The 25,312-nt window shown below is 41.9% G+C and overlaps 1 protein-coding gene and 1 pseudogene across 2 annotated transcripts; one reads left to right on the forward strand and one right to left on the reverse strand.

Annotated features, from left to right (window-relative positions):
* Positions 1-1,718: 1,718 nt before the first annotated feature.
* On the forward strand, positions 1,719-19,871 carry LOC146326760 (uncharacterized; annotated as a pseudogene). The gene is made up of 8 exons (XR_014770634.1): positions 1,719-1,837; positions 10,360-10,473; positions 10,859-12,177; positions 12,392-13,279; positions 13,417-13,548; positions 14,458-15,329; positions 18,965-19,045; positions 19,842-19,871. The product of XR_014770634.1 is annotated as an uncharacterized LOC146326760 (transcript).
* Positions 19,872-20,717: 846 nt separating this feature from the next.
* cryba1l1 (crystallin, beta A1, like 1) lies at positions 20,718-24,382 on the reverse strand. The gene is made up of 6 exons (XM_084719106.1): positions 24,309-24,382; positions 23,817-23,899; positions 23,036-23,154; positions 22,714-22,855; positions 22,468-22,610; positions 20,718-21,393 (listed from the first exon to the last, which is right to left on the reverse strand). The coding sequence occupies exons 2-6, from the start codon at positions 23,889-23,891 to the stop codon at positions 21,246-21,248; spliced, it is 627 nt and encodes a 208-aa protein (XP_084575232.1). The 5' UTR covers positions 23,892-23,899; positions 24,309-24,382; the 3' UTR covers positions 20,718-21,245.
* Between the last annotated feature and the right edge of the window lie 930 nt (positions 24,383-25,312).

Genomic DNA, 25,312 nt, shown 5'->3' on the forward strand with positions numbered 1-25,312 from the left:
TTACCTGTAATGCTATTTATCCATATTTATCCATCAGATAGTTTTGTGTGATTTACAGAATTTTGGAGATATCAACCGTAGAAATGTTTGTCTTTTCTGGAATATGATGGGGCAACAAAAATACATTTGAAAAACTCAAAAGCAACATCTCTCTCCAGTAATCATGACCCAGTTACTCTTGATAATCCAAAGACTAGGAACTATTTTCTTTCTATGGTTTAAAGAAAGTAGTTCCTACATGCATCTGGTCAAAAGGTCACATCAGCATCATGGTTGCCCTCAAAGGGGGGTGTAATATTCACAGAAAAACATCAAATTTCCAAGCTCAAAGTTGGATATTCAAGAAAAAAACTTGATATTCCCTGAGATTAAAGTCACATATTTACAAGAAATACGCAAGTAAAATAATGCATGTATTGCACAAATTATGTCCTTTGCAAGCTCTCGTGGGCCACATGAAAAGAGCTGCCAAGCCAGATTTAGTATGGGGGCCTCGAGTTTGACCTTTGATCTCGAGTAACCAGGTCATGATTTCTGAAAAGAGATGTCTCTTTTGAGTTTTGCTAATGATTTGTACATTTTGAGCACCACAAGCTGAGTGCCATGTAGTTGCATCATATTCGACAGAAGGCAGAGATCTCTACTCTTCATATCTACAAACTGCAACACACATTAAAACAGTCGAGCTGGATAAATCGCACCACAGATGCCAGAGGAAAGCATGTATTTTTGATTTTGGGTTGAACTGTCCCTTTAAAGATGGGAGACTTCTTCACTCAGAGGAGACTCTAGTTTTAACAGACATACTGGGGAGAGAAACTGACGTTTAACTTAAATTTGGGAGGTGGACAAAAAGCACATTTTGGTCTATTATCTATTTGTTTTTACCTTTTTTCACTTAGTGTCTGGTTTGTTTGTATTTTATTTCAGGGGTTTGTACGTGTGGGAGCGGTGGGGTGAGAGCATTATGCAATTTGTTCAACTTTTTAGTCCCAGTTTTACCGCCGAGTTTTTTTTTTTTTTTAAGGCAAAAGAGACCAATCATCTTTGTTTGTTTTGTTTTTTTTTACTCTCCACACACACAGTATATTTGTAATGTTGCCTATCCATGTAAAATTATGATGTACCATTCATACCTGCCTTGGCTCTGAGAAGTTGCTTTTTTCAGTAAAGTATGTAACTGGTAATACTGTTGTTTTTATAAATAAAGATCTTTTCTTAGACAAGATTTGGTGACGTGTGATTGATGTGGCTGTGTGGCGAGGTGAGGAAGGACTGCTGTATCATGTAGATAAACACGTCTAATTAAAGAGAGCCAGTCTGTTCGTCTGGGTAATTTCATCCCTGCACTCTTGTTAAAGCAAATGGCAAGCACACACAAATTTGACACTATGTCATACATTCACTCTCCAACATCAGTGTGCTTCATTAGTTTTTTTTTTTTTTTTTTTTGGACGCTCTATTTGTCAAAGCTTGTTATCCTTGAGGTCTTTTTTAAACTCATTCATTTCCTAATTTAAGACCTCAGACTGTGCTCAGGCTTCATGTCCATGCCTGCGTAAAGCCGGTTAACCTTCAAACACGACACACGCCGCAGCGCAGTTAAGGAGTTTTAAGTGTTGACATTCTCAGCTTTGCTTGTTGTCTCCGGTTACACACGCTGACAGGGACCAGCTGTGCATTTGTGTGACTGTGTGTATGTTTGACAGCCTCCAGACATGTAGAAGAAACGGGCGAGGGTTTTACGAGGACGCGAAAGTGTCTCGGCGTTTCCAGTATGCTGCACATCTGAGGCATCCCGCACAGATCGAGAAGCAGCTGCTGGATCACGAGGGCTGTAAGTGCAGTCAGAGTGTGAAAGTTTGATATTAGTCAGGTTATGGTGTGTATGTGTCAGCAAGTGACCCACACAGTCACACAACTTCCCGGAGAACGTTGCTTTAGATATAAAGGTGAAGACACTTAAGCAATACATTCCCACACTACCACAAGTACTGAAATGACTGTAAGATGCAGAGTCATAGGTCATAATGGTGACTCTGAGGTGCCCTGTGTGTTTTATTAATATGGGGGGTTTATATTCTAAAATTAAAAACTCCTAGAGTATCATCATCAACATTGTCAATCAATCATCATCGTCAAACTCCAGTTTTTTTTCTTGATTGCTTAGTCCAGGGATTCCCCCGGGGGTTCTGTAAAAAGGTTTCAGATTCATCCATTTAAACCTCCTACAGGTTTTTTTTTAACTAGTTATGAAACAGTTTCAGCTCATTACTGATGCCTCCACAAGCAAACAAATCCATCCACCAGACGATCGTCTATTTCTCAGTTGTTCTTAACACACCTGCCCGCAGGTTGCATACTCTGAAATCAGCCTGTGTTTACATTTTCACAGGCAGAGTCGCAATGAATCTTAAGTTAGCCAGTTAAAAAGAAGCAGGAGGAGATTTTTCTTTAGATACATTTTATTTTTGATGCTATATTTTGTGGTTACTGCAGTGGAGATCCTACCACTTTTGTCCAGGGCCTCCAAAATAAACAAAATATTAAAGTTCCAAAAATCTTCATATTTCAGTGAATACTAGTCTAACAACCTTTAATAAACAGATATATCAGTCCTCCTCCTGCCAGTCAAGCATGTGTCAACCATTAACAGTGGAAACTGGCTTCTTCTACATGGCAAGGCAGTCAGACTTTGGTAAAATGGACAGATTTTTAAAACGACAGTGACAATAAAAGCTGATGAAAAACAAAAGGAACAAATGAAATATAATGGGTACCTCCAAATGTGGCCACATGAGGCCAAAAAAGGCCACATCAAACAATTCCAAGGATAAACATTGGGGGGCACCAGATGTTCTATCTAATGGTTTTGTCTGTGAAATGTTAAAAATCCAGTGGTCAAAAGGTGACACGTCTGTATAAGCTGCCTTTTCACTGTCCGAGTGACACATGATGAGTCTTATCTTCAAGGAAACCTCACTGTAAGAAATGAGAAATAAGTAAGCTAAAGAAAAATGTAAAACCCAAAGATGAAGAATCAAGAATGGGTATCAGTATTGTTGCCCTTCAAATACTTTATTTAGAGCAACTTTTTCTGTCAGTTCTGAAAAATATTCACATACACACACACACCCTACAATTATAAATAATAAAAATAAATAAATTATTCAAGTAGAATTTTAGTGAAATAAAGCACAGCATGATAGCAGACACTTGTTTATTTCCCCTACATAAATAATTAATTCAACTTTGTTTCATTGTCTATTTTTATGAGAACCACTGGCTTAAAAAATACAAGGTTAGATTTTTTTAAAACATTTTTTTTTTTTTTTTTTTAGAGAAGATTAAAAGGGTTTGTGGTTTAAATAATTAAATATCTGATTGAAGAACCAGCAATCAAACTAAGAATCTAATCAAGCATTTCATACCAATTGTTAAGTGACCTGACACGTTTTAATACTAGATACATTTAACACGTTTTGTTTCATGCTCTGAATTTATAAAAAGATAGTAATTTTTGTGTAAAATTAATTCTGAGCAGCTACAGGGGGAGAAATAAAATAAAGAGGAATTTTGTCATAAACAGACTGTAAGTTTATTGATGATTTCCTTGATGATTTTTACTGGAATCACATTAGAGAGGAATTTCTTCACGGCTTGTTTGGAGCAGAGGAACGATTACTGTGACAAACTGCTCCTGAAACACACATGCGAGCCTGTGAGTTTCGTTTTCAGACAGAACTGGAAAACTTTGCTACCGCTTTTTAAAATTTCTAATATCATTCCAGTACATCTAGTTTTTGTGGCAGCACCACTCTGCAGTGTGCTATACTCAGACCACATCATAAGTCCTTGTGTTGCCTCCGCGTTTATTGTGCAAATGACCCACATTTTGTTTTTTATGCTTGTATTCTTACTCAGTTTTCCTCGACATATTTTGCTCCATTCCTCCAAAAAAAATTTAACATATGTGAACCTTTGCTTTAAGGTTTGCTACTCACTCCTATTGAATATAAAATGTCTCCATGAATGTTTGTCTTTCTCTCTTGAAACAGCATTTAGACCATCAGGTTGGAAAGTATAATTTAAATAATATATAATACAGCGGACTGAATGAATAAAGTATTAAAAAGAAGATGGGGGTTCACAGGAGTACTCCTGACCTCAGTATATCTATAACCTTGGCTACATCCCTGACAACAAGTGTAAAGTTATATAGGTTATTCTATGGCTGCAGCTGCCACAGTAAATAAACAGCAGTGAAACATAAATTGTTTTGTCCTCTAGCTGCTACGAGTGTGTATATCTGAGTGACAAGTGTGCGTGCATGTCTGTGTTAGTCATTGAGTGTGTGTGATGTTTGTAACCTGTGCAGCTGGTACACACACACCCTTCCTTAAACTTGAGACCACCAAACGCAGCAGATTCTCCCTCCCACCCTCCCTGTGTCCTGTCATTGGGTGTCATATCTATTTAGAGCTCCTCCGCTGTTCTTCATTTCCTCTCTATCGCTCTCTTCGGCTCAAATAGAAGCAGCAACATTCAACTCCGGCACACGAGATCTGCGGGAAAACTGCTGCGAGGAGAAGACCAGAGGAATACAGCACAAGTGCAGAGAGGAACAATCACTGGGAGGAATTTTGCACAGGATTTATTCACAGGAAGTCCACATTAGGGAGTGTTACCATGCCTGATCAGAGAGGGAAACCACACCACTGGGAGATTAAGTGTGGCCCTCCTTCCTCATGATTCTCGGAGCTGATCTGTGGAGTACAAACTGTTGAAGTGCAAACAAACCGCTCAGTCTCGCCCTCATGGGTTCACTCGGTGTCCCCAGTCCGTCCTCTTCCAACTCAGACGATGAGTCCCCCAATCGCACTCCGGCCCCGGACTCTTCCCGCCACACCACCCACACCGGGAAGCAAAGCGGGCTTGGCGGCCTAGGCTATGGCTTCTGGGTGGCCTGGCACCACCTGAGGCCCTTTATCCCCTTCTTCCTCATCAGCTTCATGGTCGTGGCCCTCGTCTACCTCATGCAGGCCATCATCTACGGCGGGCCCTTCAAAGACCCGCTCTTCTTTGTCAAGTTCAACGAGCGCTGGCCCCGGCCTGCTCCAGTCCAGCAGGACTCACCAAAACCCACCAAGGTGTTCAGTCCAGTCCCCTTCTCGTCCTTGGAGCAAGTCCTCATTGAGCTGCGCGGAGACAATGAGACGACCTGAAGTGTTTATATGAAGTGACCTGAACTGACACCAAAAAGTGGAGGAATTTGCTTTTCACTGTGGATATGAGCAACAAGGACTACAGGGATTACACCAGCTCTCAGTGCTTTTAAATGGACAAAGACTGATAATTTAACTATATGAGTTATTTATTTTGGGTTGTTGTTTATGTCCCCTATCTGTCCTTTTGACCAGAACCCCCGGACTAGTGCAATTATGGGTTGGGAAATAGCATGAAAGACTGGCTGCGCTTTGCACATCTTCAAGCAATGTGCAGCTGAATCGAGCGATTCTCAGATCGAAGAAAACAAACTTCAATCAGTCAAGTGTGCTCCAGTCTTTTGAAACATGTAAGACTGGGCGACAGTGATATAACAACCTTTTTGATTCAACGGCGCTTCATTTTATGCTTATGTGATTTATTCTTTATATGCAATTGATGTATGTCTTCTTTATGTAGCTCATCGCTGTGGTGACTTTGTTTCCCCAAAGTTACAATCTTTTTAGTACAAAATTCCCATTTTGTGTTACCGTCTGTCCACCAGCAAGACAACGCTTTCCATGGCAGCACAGAGAGATGTCATTTTTTACTGTATAGAATATAATACAGGCCTGTTCATCTAGTGGGATGGATAAGGCCCTTTTGATTTTTTTATGGCCCATAAGAGGCCACTTGTAAATCAAGCTGGCAAGTGTGTGCTCCAATAAACAAAACGTACATCTCTGAGCTACTTTTAGACATCTGAATCATAGACGGACTTTATGATCTGAACCAGTGTTGTATTGGTTAGGTCTTTTTAAAGCACCTATGTGCTGTGATTGGCTGCAGCAGGATTACACCCGCTCCACACCTGTCATTCACTCAGTCCAGCCTCATGTTGCACTCTGGGTTAATGGGCCACGGAGAAACTCACATTGGCTAAGCAAACAACAAGCTTCAAAATGTGTCTCTGTCAAAGATAAAAAAAAAGAGATGCAAAGTGATTGTGAAAATTGTATTTTCATTTTAAAGTGAATGGACAGACTGAAGTGTTAGTTTTCTTTGCCAGCTCCAACAAATGTTTACTGTGCAGTGAACGCCTTGCTGTGATGAAAGAATACAACTTGAAGACGCATGGCTGATTTTCTGCCAGCTTTCCTGAGGGCTTGAGGGAATATATCCATTCACATAATGCTATAAGAGTTATTTGTGTCCATTAACTGACACTGTATTCTGTGTGACCAACAGACCCCTAGTGATTTTCCTGTTTGGTCCACTTGCTATTGATGTTGAATAGCACTGAAGTGATTTGTCTCTGGTGTTTGGACAGGAATTCTGTAAACTGTTTACAAAGATGGCACTTAAACTGCCTATAAAGTCTTTAAAAGAACATATAAATCCGTATCAATTTTATGAATATTATCTATTTATTTGACAGTGGATGTTAATTTTTCTTCCTCAAGCTAATAGTTTTCAGCTGTCTGAGTTAGACAAATCAAGTGAGGATTTTCCAAAATTACAGTGTTTTTGGTATAAAATTCCCACTGCACCATGAATCAGCAAGCAAACTCCATGGAAGCAGAGAGAGGGAGTTGTGTAATATAAAGAATGTAGGATATCAATTTTACTTGATAAACTCAGGATCATATTAGTTTCAGCTGCACTTTAGACGTTGTTTTTCTGAACCTATCCTTTAAGTTTCCATGAACACCACAGTGAAAACAGATCACAGTGGCAGACTTTGTCTTGTTTTTCACACCTCCAATGAAGTAAACACCTGAACTTGACAATAGACAATAATTATCCTGATGTACCGTACCATAGAAACCATTTCTCACAAGTACACCGACACATAACACAATGTTAAACTGGTTAAAACACCTGGATTATTGTGTATTACTCTGAATTATTGTTAAAATTTTGATATCTTTATGAATGTGATTTTTTTATACTAATGCTCAATGAAAAGGGAGGCAGGGAGTGATTGCAAGGTGTGTACAAGACAACATATATATATAGAGAGAGAGAGAAAGAGAGAGAGAGAGATAGATATATAGATAGATAGATAAAAATAAAATCTTGCTAATGTGTTTATTCGTATTACTCAGTAACATGGTATCCAAGGTCGGTCATTAAAAGTGTTTACCCCAGAGAAGATCCTCAACAGACTGCAGCAGAGTTGAGTGGTAACAATTAACATGGGATTATGTTTTATGAGTCTTAGTATGGAGTGTCGTTTCTGCCACAGTAATGTGCCATATATAGCGTTTCTCTAATTAAAATGTGGTGTAACAATAGCACAAGGACAGAAGTCACCAAACTAGTTCCAGTTACATAGAAATATATACCTACCTAATAATAAATTAAAATCAAATATATTAGCTACACTAAGAGACTGGTTGTACCAGAACAAGTAAGGGTGTTGAAGCAAAAATCCCCAGTGCGTTTAATTTAGCAAGTGTGTGTTTAATTGCTTTCATATTAAAAATTTCATGTTTTAAAAGATTAATGTGTTATTCTTTCCTTCAAGTGACCTGCCTCACTTCATGTCCACCCAAATAGAGGTAGTCAGTGTAAACCCTTTATTAATCCTATCCTCATTAAAGTTAGTATGTTTAAACTGCATTTAAAGAGCTGACAGCTCAACATCACAATTGGAGCCTGTTGGTTGTGGTGCTGTTAAATTATGCTGTGTTATATCAAGGTGGTGTATTGGTGGTGTGTAAGGTGTATTTGCTAACACTTTGTATAAACACCTCAGAGTGCAGTGCAATACAATTCAACAGCAATACAAACAGACACCTAATATGATGAAATTCAATTATCTATTAGCAGGGCTGTTCTACTACTGGATTAGTTTTAGCTGCTAGTTAGTTTTGGTCTCTTTACTTACTTGTATGTGGCCACCAGCCAAGATAGTATCTAAATACGGTCACCCACCACCAAAAAGGTATATATATATATATATATATATATATATATATATATATGTATATATAGATTTACACTAACCCATTTGAAGCGAGAAAGGAACTAGCAGGCGTTACTTATCTCGAATTAAAATGCTCTCTGTAATCTCTGACCGCCCTGCGCTGCGGTCAGGGGAGTCGGGTCTTGAAGGAAACCCCAGACTCGCGAAAGATCTCGCGAGAGTGAGCATTTCAACCCATAACATGGTCTTGGCCTCTGACTATGGCCACATGTTGTGTGTCCCTTTAGATAAGCAGGTCCTAACCACCGTGTTGTTGTATTACAAAATATAATACGTTTATAAAAGGAGCACGATGAAGAAACAGCCTCTACATATCTCGCGAGAGTTTAGCAAATGAAGCGTTCCATTCTAGACGCGACTCCTCACTGTGACGGCTGGTGACACTGTTGCCCCCCGCGGGCGAAACGTCACACTGCAGTGTGGCGTTGCCGCTGCTGACCAACGCTAACCCATGGATGACCTCAGGTCAGAAAAAACAGCTGAGAAACAAACTGTCTGTTCACTTACTTTGAAACATACGGGTTTTTTTTTGTAAACAAGCTAAAATTATTTCATTGACGTTGGCATGGATTTAAAGAGGATTTAAGGAGAGCTTTGAGAGCCGCAAACGGTGAGTGAAGCTGGTGTCTGTCAGGCGCCTGCCCGCGTTTGTATTTAACGAAGTCACAGTATGCCCGCCTAAAGTAGTTCAAACAGCATTGGTTGTGCAGAAGAGTGCTGTTAAAGACAGTGCTGTAATGTTCATGACATGCTAATTAACAGGTGGTTTGTTATTATGACTAGTTTACACCTCCTCGGTCTGGGCGGTCAGGTCGTCTTGTGCACCGCTAGCTAGCTGCTAGTTGTCTGCACCGATGCTAACCTACAGGTGTGACTTACCTCACGTCTTTGAACGTATTTGGACGCGGGTACCAGTTTAAATAGTTTGAACATGGAAAAAAGAAGTTTGTCCCTTCGTCTGAGAAAGTTTTTTTGTTCCTTATTTTCAGTAAAAAAAAATACTACTACTGCTAAATACTAATACTACTAATACTAATTTTAAAAAAAACAGTTATAGGGAAGCATGATTGTACTGTAATGGAAAAAAGAAATTTTTAATATAATTTGGAGTCTGTTAAAGGTACTTACTAGGATTTAGAAATGCACTGACATTTATGGCTGTTAATATGTGCTAATAAGAACTCAACATTGAATGTACAGTAAAAAAGTCAAGCCAGTGACTATCAAAATATACCTACAGTATTAACTGAATTAATCTAATTAATGGTATACTTAAATAAAACACACTACTGCTGTCACTGTACCAGCTTATTATTGGACTGATTTAAATAAACAGTACTCCTGCACCCTGCTCAATAATCTCTTCAGCAGTTGATGTAATAATGCAAATTAATCTGAACACAATCACTAATATTAATTTTATGAACTGCCATTAACTGATCAAACAATCACAGTTATTATGTAAAAATTATGTGCATCCTGTGACTATGTCGTATGCAATACGCCGTTTGTAATTTGTTGCACCTTAAAAATGATCTTTTATCTCTATCTCTGTATAATGGATCAGGATCACAGTATTTGTTGAGTCATAATAGATCGGTTCATCAGTACAACACATTTCACAGGTTTGCCTTGCTTGAGCAGCTTTGTGCACATAATTTACCAAAGAGTCAGAAATGTGCAGAGTGTAATGTTTTTTTTTTCACACTGTAGAAATATGGACTGAAGATGTTTGTTTTGATTACGCAATAATATTGGCACCTCATTGGTACTGGCTGAAAAAGAAAAAAGAGCACTAGTGAAAAACCTTTCAGCGGGAGTTTTCTTATTTTGTCCAGTGAATGTTTACATTTTTTGAAAAGCATTGTGTTTTCTGCCTACATCTACCAGTGGGCTATCACAATAACAGAGGATATAATAATATGTTAGCTGTACAGGAAGGACTTGATGTCTGCAACTAGATGGAAAAAAATGTATATATCAAAATCAGAATTGGCCAAAATTAGTTGGAAAATATGAATATGTTTGATATGTGCAAAAGTCTAATGTTGTGCATCCCTGTTGATTGAAGTCAACTCTGACCAGCTAGAATTTGCACCGAAGTCCAAATATGAATTGTCATAACCTTTATTGGTTAAGTCCTCTCTGTTCCTCCTCTGAAGTGGATGGCGAGATGTGGTGCTACCAGAGACCAGGGTATGAAGCCCTCCTCCTCGCTGAGCTGCAGAGGCAGCAACAGTGCAGCCAGTTCTGTGACACTCTGCTCAGGACAGAAGGTACAAATATCCTCACAAATGCAGCTAAATTGAACACATATTACATTGTTAATTATTAGTTATCGATGTAGGAGGTTTGCATATAAACCAGAGTTATTAGTTAGTTTTGTATATTTTATTAGTTTTTATTTTTATTTTGTTTTTAATATTTGTTTTCAGTTCAGTTTAGTTTCAGTCAGTTTGTGAGTGTGTTTGCTTGTTTCAATTTATTGTTCATTGATTAAAAATTAGTTTGGTTTTTAATATTTTCAGTAATGCTCACTATAATAACCTTGATATAGACGAGGTGTTAATTCTTCACATTTTCACATCCTAACACCTCGTATTCTGGTGTCACATCAATGTTGAAGCTATTGTCATTATTGACATCTTCCCTCTCCTGCAGGTATATCGGTGCCTGCACACAGTTGTATCCTCTCAGCCGTCAGCCCCCATATCTCTTCCGCTCTGTCCTCCACGCCACCACCCCCTGTGGGCCAGAGCCGTCTCTTGGACTTTAAGGCTCTGGGCACCTGCACGCTGCTCCACATGGTCCGACTGTTGTACTCTGGAGAGATGGCAGGGGAGGGGGAGGCGGAGAAGCAAGATGCCATTTCTGCTGCAGCCAAGCTGGGCATCCATGGACTTGTGGAGGTCACGAGAAGAGATCGTAGAAGCAGACATGAGGACAGAGATGGCTGGTGTGCAGAGGTAGGAGTGCAGACGGAACCTGAAGAGACTGACGGGAGACGGGGCAGGTGGAGGAGAGAAGTGAGGGATGGGGGCACCTTTCTGTGGAAAGAGACCCTGTCAGAGGGTGAAAAAGACTCATGGACTCAGACAGAGGAGATGCAGGTGAACACAGCTCACCCCCCTCTTCTTCCTCCTCCTCCTCCTCACTCTCACCCTGCAGCCACTTTTGAGACCATCGACATGGCTGCTTTGCAGAGTTTAGGACAGACAGACTCCCACCTTCTACCACCTCAGATCCCCTATGTCCCCATATCCCTCGTCTACCCAGCAGATGAAAACACACACTACCCCTCCTCTGCCCCTGTGGACTCCACAGCAGCTGAACGCACATCTGTTGCTGTTTTGGCACCACCATACACCTCTGCACCCCTGCCCCTCCAACCTTATTCCACCCCATGTGCTGCAGACCCTCAGAGCTGGTGGTCCACCCCACAAACAGACATCACAGTGGCTGAGGAAAGTGAGAATGAGCAGTTGGAGCAGTTTCAAGGCAACATCCCAGGATACATCAACTACTTCCTGGACCCGGACAAAAAGGAGGGTCCCTGTAGGGGACGACCCAGGGGGAGGCGGGCAGCAGCAAGGGGAGGTGCCAGGAGAGCTGGGACAGGGGAAAGAAGAGCCAGGAGACCTCGAGCGGGAACAGGAGGGAGAGGGAGAGGGAGAGGGAGAGGGAGAGGGAGAGGAGGGTTAACACAGACGGTGGACGTGCAGGAGGTGGGGGTGAGCAGGCTGCACAAGTTGTTCCTGCAGAGGTGGAGCATGAGGACATCCAGGACGGGTCAGGGTGGTGGAGCTGCAGGCAGGAAGCTGTACCTGAAGACCAGAGAGCTTCTGAAACCCCCCAGGCAGAGGAGGAGAGGGCGCAGCAAAGGGTGGGAGTTAAGCCTGAGTAGAGACATGCCTTACAGTGAGGGAGGAGCAGGTAACACACAGCATGGACGGAGGAGTACAACGCAGCAGTTTAACCAGGTGAGAGTCCGGACACACTGCTGTCCTTTAGTGCCAGATTCAAAACATTCAGGGTTGGATTTTCAAATTAAATACAAAACCTTACCAGCCACAATTCTGAGAGCATTTTACATCTTGAAATACAGTATTTTATTTTGAAACAGGGGTTCCATAATCCAGCTGTGGCATAGTTAAAAAAATTGTAATGGTGTTAAAAATTTGGTGCTTGTTTCAGGATGATCTCCCTGTCGGCAGAGCTCGGAGGGCGAGGGCCAAATCAACAGTGTCAGTTACCTTTTCTGCCTCCAGCCCCTCCCTCCAGCCTTCTCCGTTGCATGCTCTGCTGTCACCTGCAGCCTCCTACGTGTCTCCAGCATCGTCTTTCCTCCACAGTACCCCTGTACCTCCTCTGCCCCCTCCACCTCCAGTGGAACAGCCCGAACACATTGATCGTCTACTGGAGGAAGTGATGATGGGCCTCGACATTATACCAAACACCAACAATGGTGCTCCATGTTCTCATCCTCCTCCTCCTCCAACCAGGAGCAGCAGGTGTGCCTCCTCTGGCATAACTTTGGCCCAAAACAAAGAAGTTGAAACCAATGGTGTAGGTGGCTGCGGCTGTGAGGAGCCCGTCCTGCGGCAGCAGGGAGAGGGAGAGCTGACCGAGATGTTAGAGAATTTCCTCCAGTCCTTTGAGCAGCACATTGACAGCTCCACTTTCAGGGAGGAGGTGGAACTGGGTGTTCAGAGCTGCACAGAGACTCCCGTCAGAAGCTCTCAAATAACTGAACAGTGCCAGAACAACACGTGTTCACAGCCACGCAAGACTCCGGTTTGCAGTGCCGCTGCACCCATAGGTACTGCGGGAACACCAGGGAGAGACGCAGAATCAACCAAACGACGGAGGAGAAAAAGAAAAAATGAATATATGTTCTCACTGGAGAGAAAGAAGCCGAGGGTGAGGAAGCGAGCTCCATCAAGTAACGCAAAGACCAAAACCATCCCTGACCGAGGAGACAAGCAGCTCCAGCAGATGCCTGTGGTGAAACTGGAGAGGAGTGGTCTGCTGCCAGCAAGAGTTACACTGCAGGGACACAGCTGTCAGAGTCTGGACATTAAGGTGACAAACATTTCTACACTAACACACTCCACTAATGCCTCTGATGAAGTCTGCTGTCACCATCAGTCAAGAAAAAAACATTTTTTTAAGACACATCTGATAACTGATACATTTGTCTGTGTGTTTTTATTTTTCAGAGTCTTGCAAAAACAAATAGCAGTTCTTCATCGGAGAAATGCCCACATGACCACCTGTCTGGCAATAATGGGCTGCACACGTGGACCAGAAAGATGTACCCATTCAGGAGCAGGTTTAGGGAAGCACAAATGGTGAGCATTGTGTTTTTTTTACAAGATCGAAAACACATAAACGTCTTCCAAACATCTGTTCTGTAAAGAAACAGGTACCATGTTTTTACATGATTGTTTTTAGCCTCACTAACAGCGAGACTTTAGGGCTGGCAATATTGGTTGATCAATTGGTTCACCACTTTGCTACAGACTGAAATATGTCTACAACTATTGGATTGACTGTCATTTATTTTCTGTCGGCAACCAAGCACGATTTATCAGGATTATCAACACGTGGAATGTGTTTCTGTCAGTCACCGTCACTTAAAATTGATTTTCTGAATGTTTCTTCATCATACCATGTTAAAAGTAGTGTTGGCACCGCTGTTTTAAATTTATACTGTTGTAACTTTACACCTGGGTTATCTAACAGTGTTATTTGTCTGTTTTATATTTTCTGTTTACCTTAATCATATGCATGAGTAAGAAAACTGCTACAATTAATGTTAGTTTGTGACTGTTGTTACAGACTGTAAAGTGCTCAGTTACTTTTCTTGCCTGACACTGATGCAAAAATACATTTTCAGTCATCATCTGACCTGCACATAACTCTAGTGATGAAATAAATCTATGCCATGACTGTTTGGTGATTAAATTAGTATCGCATCGCATTAATGCTTCTTAATTTGAGGTCCAATATTTTTATGATCAGGAATGAAAGACTGAAATATCAGTCACACACACTTTTGATATTTATTTTGGATAAATTAATTGTGATATGAATCAAAAATATTTAAGAAAATCATTATGAAAATCATTGGGTTAATAGTTTAAATATGACTGTCAGGTTAATGTTAGTGTGATGATATAGTATGGCCTTCCAGCATCTTCGTAGGCTCTTGTTTTGTGTTTTTCTGTATAATCTGATGAGGTTAATTTATTTTATAGGACAGTTTGTCCTGTGTTGAGGAGCCAAGCAGGCCCAAGAAAAATGGACATCTTCTCAGTTTACCTAGTGATGAGACTTCAACACCACCAATTCAGCCGCAGCCTGTGGATGAACAATTAGAGAAAGATCAAGATCACTTCCAGCCACAGGAGGAGGCAGTGGAGCCTTCGAGGAGGGGAAAGAAAAGGGGAGCAGAGTCCGAGGAGGAGACAAGTGATGATGAAACTGTGAACAAGAGGGTTTGCTTTGAGCAAACACCACAGCCGACCTCTGAAACATGCACACCGAGCTCTGAATCTGCAGCCATAGACACAGAGGACATAATCGATGTAGAGACAATTTCGCTGACCAGTGTAGGAGATTGTTTACAGGGACAAGAGGAAGAGGAGAAACCACTGTGGAGTGATCTGCAACTTGGTTACTTAAGAGAAACTGAGGTGTGTTTGACGGATGAAGAGATGGAGAGCAGCAGTGATGAGATCATCGATGTGGATGGAATCGAGGAAGAGGACCACCAAAAAGAGCAGAACAGAGCAGCAACAGCTCTGTCACATTTCGCTGATATGAAACCTTCCATTTCACGTCCTTCACTCCCTGAGGTCAGCCTGGGCTCAACAGGGAGCTGGGACGTGGACAAAGACGAGGACATTGATCTGATTGGAGGTTCCAGTCCCGCGCCTGATCCAGTGATCATCAGCTGGACGGAGTCGTCAAAGGGTGAGAAAGAGGAAGGGGGCGAGGGCATTGACGTTGTGGAGGAGGAGACAACCCAAGTGTCGTCAGTGGTCTTTGCTCTATGAGTCAAGGTGAGCTCGTAAACAGAAAACGTCAGATTAAGATGCTCCTACATCAGCATGTCGCGTCCAATCCGGTGCAAAGACAGAGCAGTCGCTTTCTTTCACTTTGTCTTCTTTAGTTTTGTTGTTTTGCACATTTCACAAAAACGCTAAAACATTCCTGAGTTTGCTTCATTTATCTGTGAGTTACAGAACAGGTAGAAAAAGTAAGAGTGACAGAAATCAAGATAAATGTGGTTTAATTTTGTTTTTCTTACGTTCACCCCCATGTGCAAACACTGACAATCACGTGAGGCATTTTTGTTTTCCTATTCCACCAATGTTGAGGGAAAGTTTGTTTGAACTGAAATACAGAAAAGAGAGGATGTGCATCATAATGACTGACACTTAAGTGGGTTTCATCATCAACATAACTGCATTATGTAGTTTGTGTGCAGCTCGAGCTGAGCATACAACTTAATTATTGTCAAAGGTGACTAAGATTAAGATAATTTTTTTGTACTTTATAGATATTTAGCCATTGACTTTATGTAAAGAGTTACAAGGTTGTTACTGGTAAGTTCAGTAATTTGTCATTTTTACACAGATATGTTCAGTAAAGTTTGTTTTAACTGTCAAGTGTTGAAAACAACACTAACAAAACAGTTTAGAAAGACTGCATAAAACAAAATCAAGTTTATGTACTGACAAAGGAATCAAGAGAGTTTTATTAGTTGTAAATATGACTGTGACTGTATTAGTTGTAAATATGATTACTAATGTCAGCCTCTGTTCTGCCACAATTTGTAAATGTTCCAGGAAAACTTTTGTCTTCCTCGTTTTATTGTCAAAGTTACGTTTCACATTGTTCCTTGTGGCACTTTTGAGTCCAGATTTCTACAATAAAAAAAAATCTCCTCTTTACTTCCCGCATTGCATCTCCTCTGTTCTGACTTCATGTTTGGGATTGAAACAAAAGACACAGATGTACAGGACTTTGAATAAATCAAGTAAAGCCCCACCCATACAGCGTCATTGTTGATATTATTGATCAGTTACACCCAGGCCACACTGCCTGTGTGAGCAGTTTAGTTTATTCACCTTCCAGCATTATCACAAGTTCATATAGACACTAAAAACACTGAATTGTTTTGCTGTTACAATGAAACTAAATAAACTATAGTTAAGATATGTATCTGATATGCAGTGCATATGTGTGGTGAAACGTTTTGTTCATTTTGGTGGACGTGAACCAAAGAGCAGCCACGCAGCCTGTGTGAGCAGTGCGGCTGCAGCAATGTTTCATCGAGAGATTTGGTATCTCACCTCATTTTTCCGTGTGGTGCGCAATTTTCAGCGAAAATACACACCGAAAACAGTGTGTTGACAGTCATCGACACCTAGTTTCATAGTTTGGATGTCTGCATCTGTAGAATATGTCACAGTCATAAAAATAATCAGGTGAATAGCAATATATTTACAGTGCACTCTTTTTTTCTTCTCTTTTCTCTTTCTCCTCCTTCCCATCTCTGTCTGAATGGAGGGGGGATCACACTAATTTCTGGTTTCAACTTTTCCTCGTTTCTGCAAAGAAACATGGAATATGTGTAGAAAGATAGGGCTGGCAGTAGCAGTGCCTCAACAGCAGCAGTCTGTGAGGACAGTTTGTGTGAAAATTGTGAGATTTTCAGCATTTTTCCTAAATGTGGCCTATATTCTTTCAGCGATGAAGAGAATATATAAATAAGTGTTTTTGTGTGTGCGGTGTGATTGCAGTTGCACTGTGTTGAGCTCTCCCAGCCAGCAAATTAAACAGAAAGGGTGGGAATCGCCAGAGGCCTCACAATACTTAAGTAATATTATTGTGATTATAAGGCCTGTGAACACCCACACAAATGTTTTAAATTAATCTGGCTGATCAGACTTCTTCTCAGGACAGTGTGGGTGTGTAGGCTGTAGTTGCGTAACATCTTCCTGAGTCTCCTGTTGCTTTGTTGCATCTGTTTTGTGTGAGACAAATTACACCTTTATCATTCTTAACAGCAGATTGAGATTTGTGACCTAATAAATTCCCATCAAAGCTCCAACCCACCTTCAACCTGACGTCTAATCAGCCAGAATAATTTGAAGCACCTGTGTGGGTGTTCAGAGGCTTTATACATTTTGCAGTATGCTGAATACTGTGATACTTTTTCAACTGCAAATTATGTCCCCCAAAGGAAAACTTTTAAGATTTTTTATTACAGCAAAATGGGATTGTTAGACAGACAAACTGACTTAACACTGTCATAAAAACCCTCCAATCCTCCTGGTTGTGACCTCTGCTGACCTCACCAGAAGAAAACAAAAACAACTGAGCACCATCTAGTGGACTGAAAAGGCAATTGATTTTTACTGCACTTGTACACAGGTATTTAAAGTCCGAGACTGTGGGGCTCCCCTCAGACAAAGCTTGGAGAAAGGCATCTTCCCTTTATTTGCATAGTCTCAAATCCTGGATGTCTGTGGGGTCATGATGTCATTTGATCCCATAGAAACTCAACATTTGAGCCAAGATTGCAGAAAATTGCTGTTTCACTTAACTTCAGACTACAGCAAATGCATTAAAAAAAGGTCCAGCCAAAGGCATTTTGTAGTTTTTGACTTTGGGAAAGTTGGAAAAACAGTAGAATTCTCCAAAACTACTGTAACTCTGAACTATCTCTTTAACTAAATCACACACATTTAGGTCATTATATGTGATCTCTCTTCGATAACTAATGCCTGCCCTGAAACTGTTAAAAGCTTCCCTGGTACCAAAAAGTTTATTTGCATTTTAAATATTGTTATGTGCCAGTCAGGAAAGGCGCTTGTTTTTCCCTCCTGTCTGCCCTTTCTCCCCTCCCCCTCCCCTCTTGTCTCCAGGTGCTAATGGAGAGGCTCCTCATTGGCTGACATGGGAGGGTAATCAGCCGATTGAGCTCACCTGGGCCTCTGGGCTTAAAAGCTGGGCCCTCTGCTCACTCTGTCGCTCCCTTCCTCTAGCTGGGCTTCTCCCTGTCTTTTGGTTAGTAAACCAGATTCCACATATAGACCGTGCACTGATTTTTGGAAGGTTAATGCTGTAACAAAGCCTGATTCCTTTCCTCTCCCCAGGATGGAAGATTGTGTTGATCAGGTGGGGGCGGCCAAATATGTTTCTAAGTTCGATCTTCTTAAGGGTTATTGGCAGGTTCCACTTTCAAAAAGAGCTAAGGAAATCTGTGCATTTGTAACTCCAACAGGTCTGTATTCTTACACGGTCATGCCATTTGGACTGCGTAATGCACCAGCCACATTCCAAAGGTTGATGAATAAAGTTGTGCGTGGGCTGAAGGGCTGCGCAGTCTATTTGGATGATGTGGTGATTTATAGTGACACGTGGGAAGAACATCTTGAAAGAGTAAAGGCTCTATTTGACCAGCTGATTTGGGCCCGCTTGACTATCAATCTGGCCAAATGTGAATTTGCAAAAGCTACAGTAACCTATTTGGGTAAGGTGGTAGGGCAAGGAGACATTCGTCCCATTCATGCCAAGGATTTGGCAATACAAGCGTTTCCTGTTCCCTCCACTAAGCGGGAGTTGTTGCGCTTCCTGGGACTGGCAGGTTATTACCGAGGGTTTTGTGCCAATTTTGCTTCTGTAGTGGCCCCATTGACTGGGTTGCTGAAAGCTAATGTCAATTATGTTTGGTCTCCCCTTTGTCAGCAGGCGTTTGACCAGGTGAAGAGTCTGTTGTCGTCCGCTCCCATGCTTGCAGCTCCCCGGCTGGATCTGCCTTTCCAGTTGCAAGTAGATGCAAGTGATGTTGGGGCTGGGGCAGTTTTGTTGCAGACAGATGAAAAAGGGGAGGAAAGGCCAGTTAGTTACTTTTCTAGGAAGTTTAAAGTGTACCAAAGGCATTACTCCGTCATAGAGAAAGAAGCACTTGCTCTTATTTGGGCCCTCCAACATTTTGATGTTTATGTGGGGTCAGGCTCTACTTTGGTAGTGTATACTGACCATAACCCGTTAACCTTTTTGCGTTCCCTTCAAAACCCGAACCAAAGATTGATGCGATGGGCCCTGTTTCTGCAACCCTACCATTTGGACATTCAGCATATTAAAGGCAAAGCAAATGTAGTTGCAGATGCATTATCGCGTGCGCCTTGGTCATAGGATGTCCTGTTGTAAATTTGCCCATCTTTCCTTTACATTTCTTCTGTCCCCGTTTTCATGTACTCTTAAATGTGCTTCCTTCGGATCCAAGGTTGCTGTGTCATTTGAACTGGGAGAGGCAGTGTATATTGGGAGGTGATGGGGGAGTTTTTGTGTAGTTATAAAGGGTTGTTAGTGTAGAGTTAAGCTGATCTCATTGGTTGTCTGTGAGTATTGGATTAGATTCTTCGATATGAATTGAATTTTCTTGGTTATTAATGGTTGTTTTTGTTTCTATAGGGTTGTTTAGCTCGATTTAGGTTAGCTGTATAATGTAGTTCCAAACTTTGTTTGGACTTATGGGTGGGGGTGTTACGTGCCAGTCAGGAAAGGCGCTTGTTTTTCCCTCCTGTCTGCCCTTTCTCCCCTCCCCCTCCCCTCTTGTCTCCAGGTGCTAATGGAGAGGCTCCTCATTGGCTGACATGGGAGGGTAATCAGCCGATTGCTGAAATATACATTTTTAAAAGATTTCAAGGATTTAAAAATCATCGTATTGCTCCTCCAGATTCTGATTAGAACTGCATCCATAGCAACGGCCTGCAGTTAAGAAGTAACAGACCTTAGAATGCTGTAATTGACCAATCAGAATCAAGCTTTTAACAACGTCATGTAATACACAGTATTAGTGAAAATACTCTATAAACTTGATGAATAATTAAAGATGCCTAATCTGTTTCCTCCCTTGTCATTTTTTGTTCATTAGTCCTCACCTCCCTTTATAGCATGACATCTGCCTGATTAAGCACCTTAGATTACGGGCATATCTAAATAAATGCCGTGTAAACCCTGACTTGAAAGGCGGTTGTACACATTTTATAGTTTCAGCTTGACGTCATGCCAGTTGCAGCTTAATCTAACACTGACAAGGTTTCGTTATTGGACAAAACATCAACAGAAACTCCTGCAACATGCATTAATTTGAGAAGTGTCAATAGACATTTTCACATTATGAAAACTCATTATAACTGACAAAAACTTTATCAGCCACGACTGCTGTTCTCCAGGTTTTTTGTCCACTAACCAAATGCTGAGCATTTGGTTAGTGGATGTGAATGTTCATAGTTAACCAGCCATATCTAGCAGCCACTTTTACCAGCATTTAGCTGTTGGCTGGTGCTAATTTTCTGCTCTCCTGCATGTGGTGTTTTTCATACTGCAAAGAGAAGGGACCATTTTATTCACGTATTTTTGTTTTTCTGAACAAGCGTCCGTCCACGCACTCTCAGATGGAAGTGATATCACACTTGTATAATAAAACAAGAGAACATGAGTTGAAAATGAGTTTATTAGTTATCAACCTGTGGATCAACCTCCTACACACAACAACAGAACACATCTGGGCTGCACCACAGCGCAGTCTGCAGCTCTGAGCAGGGTGAGAACAGCTGGGGAGGTCTCCCTGGAGCTTCATCTCCCCCTCTGTGTGTTTGGTTCCTCGCCCGGCTCAGGTGAGAGTACAGCGCAGGTGTGTGTGCTTGTGCGTGAGTGTGTAGGGACCTCTAAACCAAATAAAAAGACACTGTGTGTGTCAGTTATGTCGGCGTATGCGTGTGTGTGTGTGGAGCGTGTGTTTCCCTGTGCTTTAACAGTGCGATATTGTCTCTTATCACACTCTGGCAGCAGCTGTAAATCAGTGGTGGTGTTGGAGTCAGGTCAGGGCGGCTGTTGCGGCTCAAGTCAAGAGGAAGGAGAGGATTGAAGAGAGAAAGAAAGAAAGAGAGGAGATGATTGTGGGCAAAGGGGGGAGGGGGGAGGTGGAGGGGAGCTGCTGTGTCAGTCTCAGCCGGTCCTCCTCTCAGTGCTGGATACGCCTGATGGACTGGATCTGGGGGGTCTGACAGTGGGAGCCCCAGTTCCTCCAGTGCTGGTAGTCTCCGCTGTGTCTCTCACACTCCATGATGTACTGCTGGCCCCTGTAGCCAGGGTACTGGTAGCACACAAAGCTGTGGAGGGGACGGACAGGGTTAGTGGGACTATTTTAGGAGCAGAGTGGGGATTTAGTGCGTGCTTAGAGCCTCCAGCTGGTATGTCTATTACATATAACACATGCTGCTAATGAGGGCTTATAGTGACAGTGTAAAGATTTATGTGTCTAGTTTGCAGATTACAATAACTGATATTTTGAGCCAAATAAGACAGAGACAAGTCTAACTAACCTGGAGAATGAAGGGACATGTGGAGATGCATCTTGTTTCTAAATCATTAAATTCGTTCCAGCAGTGTGGTCGTCTGCATCCAAAACAAACCTCGCGAAATTACAAGTCGCACAAAAACAGGCTGCCAGACTTGTTCTGTTCTCTGTCAGTGTGGCCAAGATGTCAACATTTCTATTTGATCAAATGGTTTACTGCAAGAACACACATAACCACAGCACTGGAATTTCCGCAACTAAATCGTTTACTCTATAATATTTTTCTAATATAAAATAAATGATCATTTAAAAGGAATATTTACCTAAATGTATGCACAGTGTTGACTGGCTTTACTATATTGACGTATACTGACTGAATTTATGTAAATTAATACCATTAATGTTCATTTATGAAATGTGTTATGTATTGTATGGTAGGTGGGGACCCCAAGAAAACTAGCTGATGGGGCTCCAAACAGTTTCAGGAAAGACTCACTGAATGGAAATGAAGAAAAAAACAAAAGCGATTAAAAGGAGATCACACAGAATAGTAATGTGTGTGATTTGGTCAGAGATATTTGGGAGAATTTTACTGTTTTTCCCAGAGTGAGAAACTCATAAATAGCTTTTTATGTATTTGTTGCAGTCTGAAGTTATGTCAAATAGAAATATTAGGCTATCTTGGCTTTTATTGAGTGTTTATGGGATCAAATAACAGAATCATGATCCCACAGACACCCAGGAATTGAGTGAAACTAGGCCAGGAGACTCAGGGGGAATAGGTTTGTCTGGGGGGAGCACCACAGTCTCAGACTTTGACAACCACTGCTTTAAATTATTAAATAAACAATTTACTGCCATTAACATAGATTCACAATGAACTTACGAGCCGCACTGCACGTGCATGGAGCCAACCTCAGGCATCATCCAGCCCATGGCCTGCAGAGAGGGGTAGTCGTCACAGATCTCCACGCTGCGGCCCATGAAGTTCTCCTTCTCAAAGATGATCATGCGGCTGCTCTGGTGGGACTGGAGGGGAGACAGGAAGAGCAGAGAGACATTTGGCATTTTGAATTCATGGAGGTAATTGCTGATTGCCACCTGAACACTGAAGAGACGGGCTGAAACTCACGGCGCAGTAGATGGGGCGCAGAGACATGAGGCGCTCCACGTGGTAAGACAGGGAGCCGCTGTAAGCGTCCCAGTGGGGGTACTCTCCTCTCTCCAGGATGAACTGCTGGCCCTGGAAGTCGTGGTGCTCAAAGCCCACCCAGCTGTTCACACAGGGACAGAGATCTGTTACTGTACGTCCACCTGAAGAAGTCTGAGTCTTGTCTGATCAGATTTAGACTATTTACCAGTTTGGGTCTTCGATAGTTTGAAGACACTACAGTCAGTACACTATGTCTCATTTTTGTCTTGTGTTTACCAGAGGAAGAGTTTGTTTCACTTACGCTCCGCTCTCCACCCTGATGGAGCGGATGTTGTCCAGTCCACACTCCTGAATGTTGCAGCACTCGGAGGTGAACTCCAGGCACTTGCCCTGGAAATGCTCCTGCTCGAACACAGTCACCTGGGGAGACAAAATGAGATTAGTTGGCAATACGGTTGCATACTAGGGCTGCAATGAATTGATTCATGGATTATTAAATTCATCTCCAAGTATCTGTTTGAGTAATTTTTCAAGAAAAAAAGTTCTCTGATCCATGTTCCAGCTTTTGAAATGTAAATATTTACTGGTTTCTTTACTCTTTTATGACAATAATTGGATCTTTGAGTTGTGGGCAAAACAAGATATTTGAGAATGTCCTCTAGGGCTTTGGAAAACAGTGATTGATATTTTTCATAATTTTCTGACATTTTATACACCAAACAACTAATCAATTAATTGAGAAAGTAATCAACAGATTAATCAACAATGAAAATAATCTTAGTTGCAGCCCTATTTCATAAAGTTTATCCGCCTTTTAATCAATCAAAGTGCAGAATTTCCATCCAATATGATCCCAACACACTTTACAATTAAGGGAATGCATATGACAAAACATACAGCTGGGAAATAAAACAATTAAAACAACCCATGTTAAAGGGTTGTTTGAATGAAAAAGAACCAAAAGTTTAAAAAATATTAAAATTTAGCTCCGAGCAGAGATTCACATATTCTACAAATCTATCTCATATCCACTTTATCTTGTTTTGAATACACACTTTGTGCACAAACAAACGTTTGTTTACCTTGAAGAAAGGAGCCATGCCCATTCCTGAGTTGACCAGCGGCTGCATCATGGGGGACCTTGTAGTTCTGTACATCTTTACTCCTGAGGAGGACAGAGAAGAGGAGGAGGTGAAGAAAAGGTCAAAAGGGGTACGGAGGAAACAGTATGGATTTCCCTCAAAAGCCTCGTTTAGAGCATCAGTGGTTCAATATTCTAGACTATTTTGAATGTTTTGTTACTGGTCAGTTTCCACTAACAGAAACACCACAACACAGCTACAACTAATCTGAGCTGAAACATGCGGAGGACTTCTGGCCAAAAACAGTTACTTTACTTTGTAAAAAGGTGAAAACACAGTTCTGGTAACAGGTAACATGTTGATCAGGTGTGTCAGAAAGTGCTTGTTGGTTTTCAGTGTGTGCCTGTGTGAAGCAGCTTGAGTGCACCTGTCTGTCTGTCTGTCTGCCTGCCTGTCTGTCTGTGGTGAAAGCAGAGTCGAACGCAGCCTTACCTAGATTGGCACTTTATTAGAAGAGCTTTGGAGTGGTACGCGCCTACCGCCTGCCTCGCGTAGAGCTTTGGGAGAACCTGGCGCTTCAGTTTTATACCGGTGGTCGGGGAACGCGCCTGCCCATGCGCGTCCACGGCTCTGACTCTGACCACGCGTCCAGTCCATTTGGCACAGCTGTAGCGGTGAGGCGCGCTCCCGGCTCTGTGCGCGGCCGCTGGTCGCTGTTGTCCCGCTGCTGAGACCAGCTCAGCAGATCCCATAGTGCTGCTGGGCTCTGAAACAAAGGCGCTCCGGTATGTTCGGACCCCGGTCAGCAGTCCAGCGCCCGCCCCGGCACAAAGGGCCGGGATCGGGGTGGAGAATGTGGGGATTAACGGCAGAGCAGAGAGGCACCCCGGGGGGACACAAGGAGACAACAGGGTGGGTCTGTGTGGATGTATAGGCACGTTACAGAGCTATAAGTTTCATTTTAGTCCTCTTCACACACAATAACTTCTCACTGTTACCACACGCTCCTGCGCGCTCACCCTCAAGGCTACAGCTGTGCGCACAGATGTGGTTTAGCAAAACCACCTCTTTCCAAAGTCAAGAGTCAGGAGTCCTGGAAGCAGGAGCACATTGGCGCAGCAGTGAATGCATAATTTCTGATTGAAGTTTCCCTGCAGCTGCAGCCACAAAAAACACTTTATTTTATTTTATATTATTATTTTTGTTTGTTTTATTTAGGATCACAATCACTTATTACCCTGGGTGCCACACAAAAGACAAGTCAATGAAACATCACATTAGAGCAGTACACAATATCAGTAAAGCAAAATTCAATTTAAAAAAGTTTGGTGTCGCCTCAACAGTAAATATTTAAAGCAAATATTAGTAAGCAAGCCAAATATCATATGAATAACTGAATAATATTACCAGTGTTCATTAAAGAAAGTTAGCACCCGATGTGTAATAAATCTCTGCGTACAAAATCCCCTATTTAACCTGAACTGAGCACTTTCTGA

This window comes from Lutjanus erythropterus, chromosome 5 (genome assembly GCF_056507025.1).
Source record: "Lutjanus erythropterus isolate fLutEry1 chromosome 5, fLutEry1.hap2, whole genome shotgun sequence".
NCBI classification, from domain to species: Eukaryota; Metazoa; Chordata; class Actinopteri; order Lutjaniformes; family Lutjanidae; genus Lutjanus; species Lutjanus erythropterus.

Excerpts from the sequence above, each read along its gene's own strand:
- cryba1l1 (XM_084719106.1), bottom strand. The coding sequence starts at position 23,891 with ATGTACAGAACTACAAGGTCCCCCATGATGCAGCCGCTGGTCAACTCA. Across the intron at positions 23,155-23,816 it reads GCATGGCTCCTTTCTTCAAG|GTGACTGTGTTCGAGCAGGA; the intron begins GTAAACAAACGT and ends TTGTCTCCCCAG. Across the intron at positions 22,611-22,713 it reads TGCGCCCCATCTACTGCGCC|TCCCACCAGAGCAGCCGCAT; the intron begins GTGAGTTTCAGC and ends TCTCCCCTCCAG.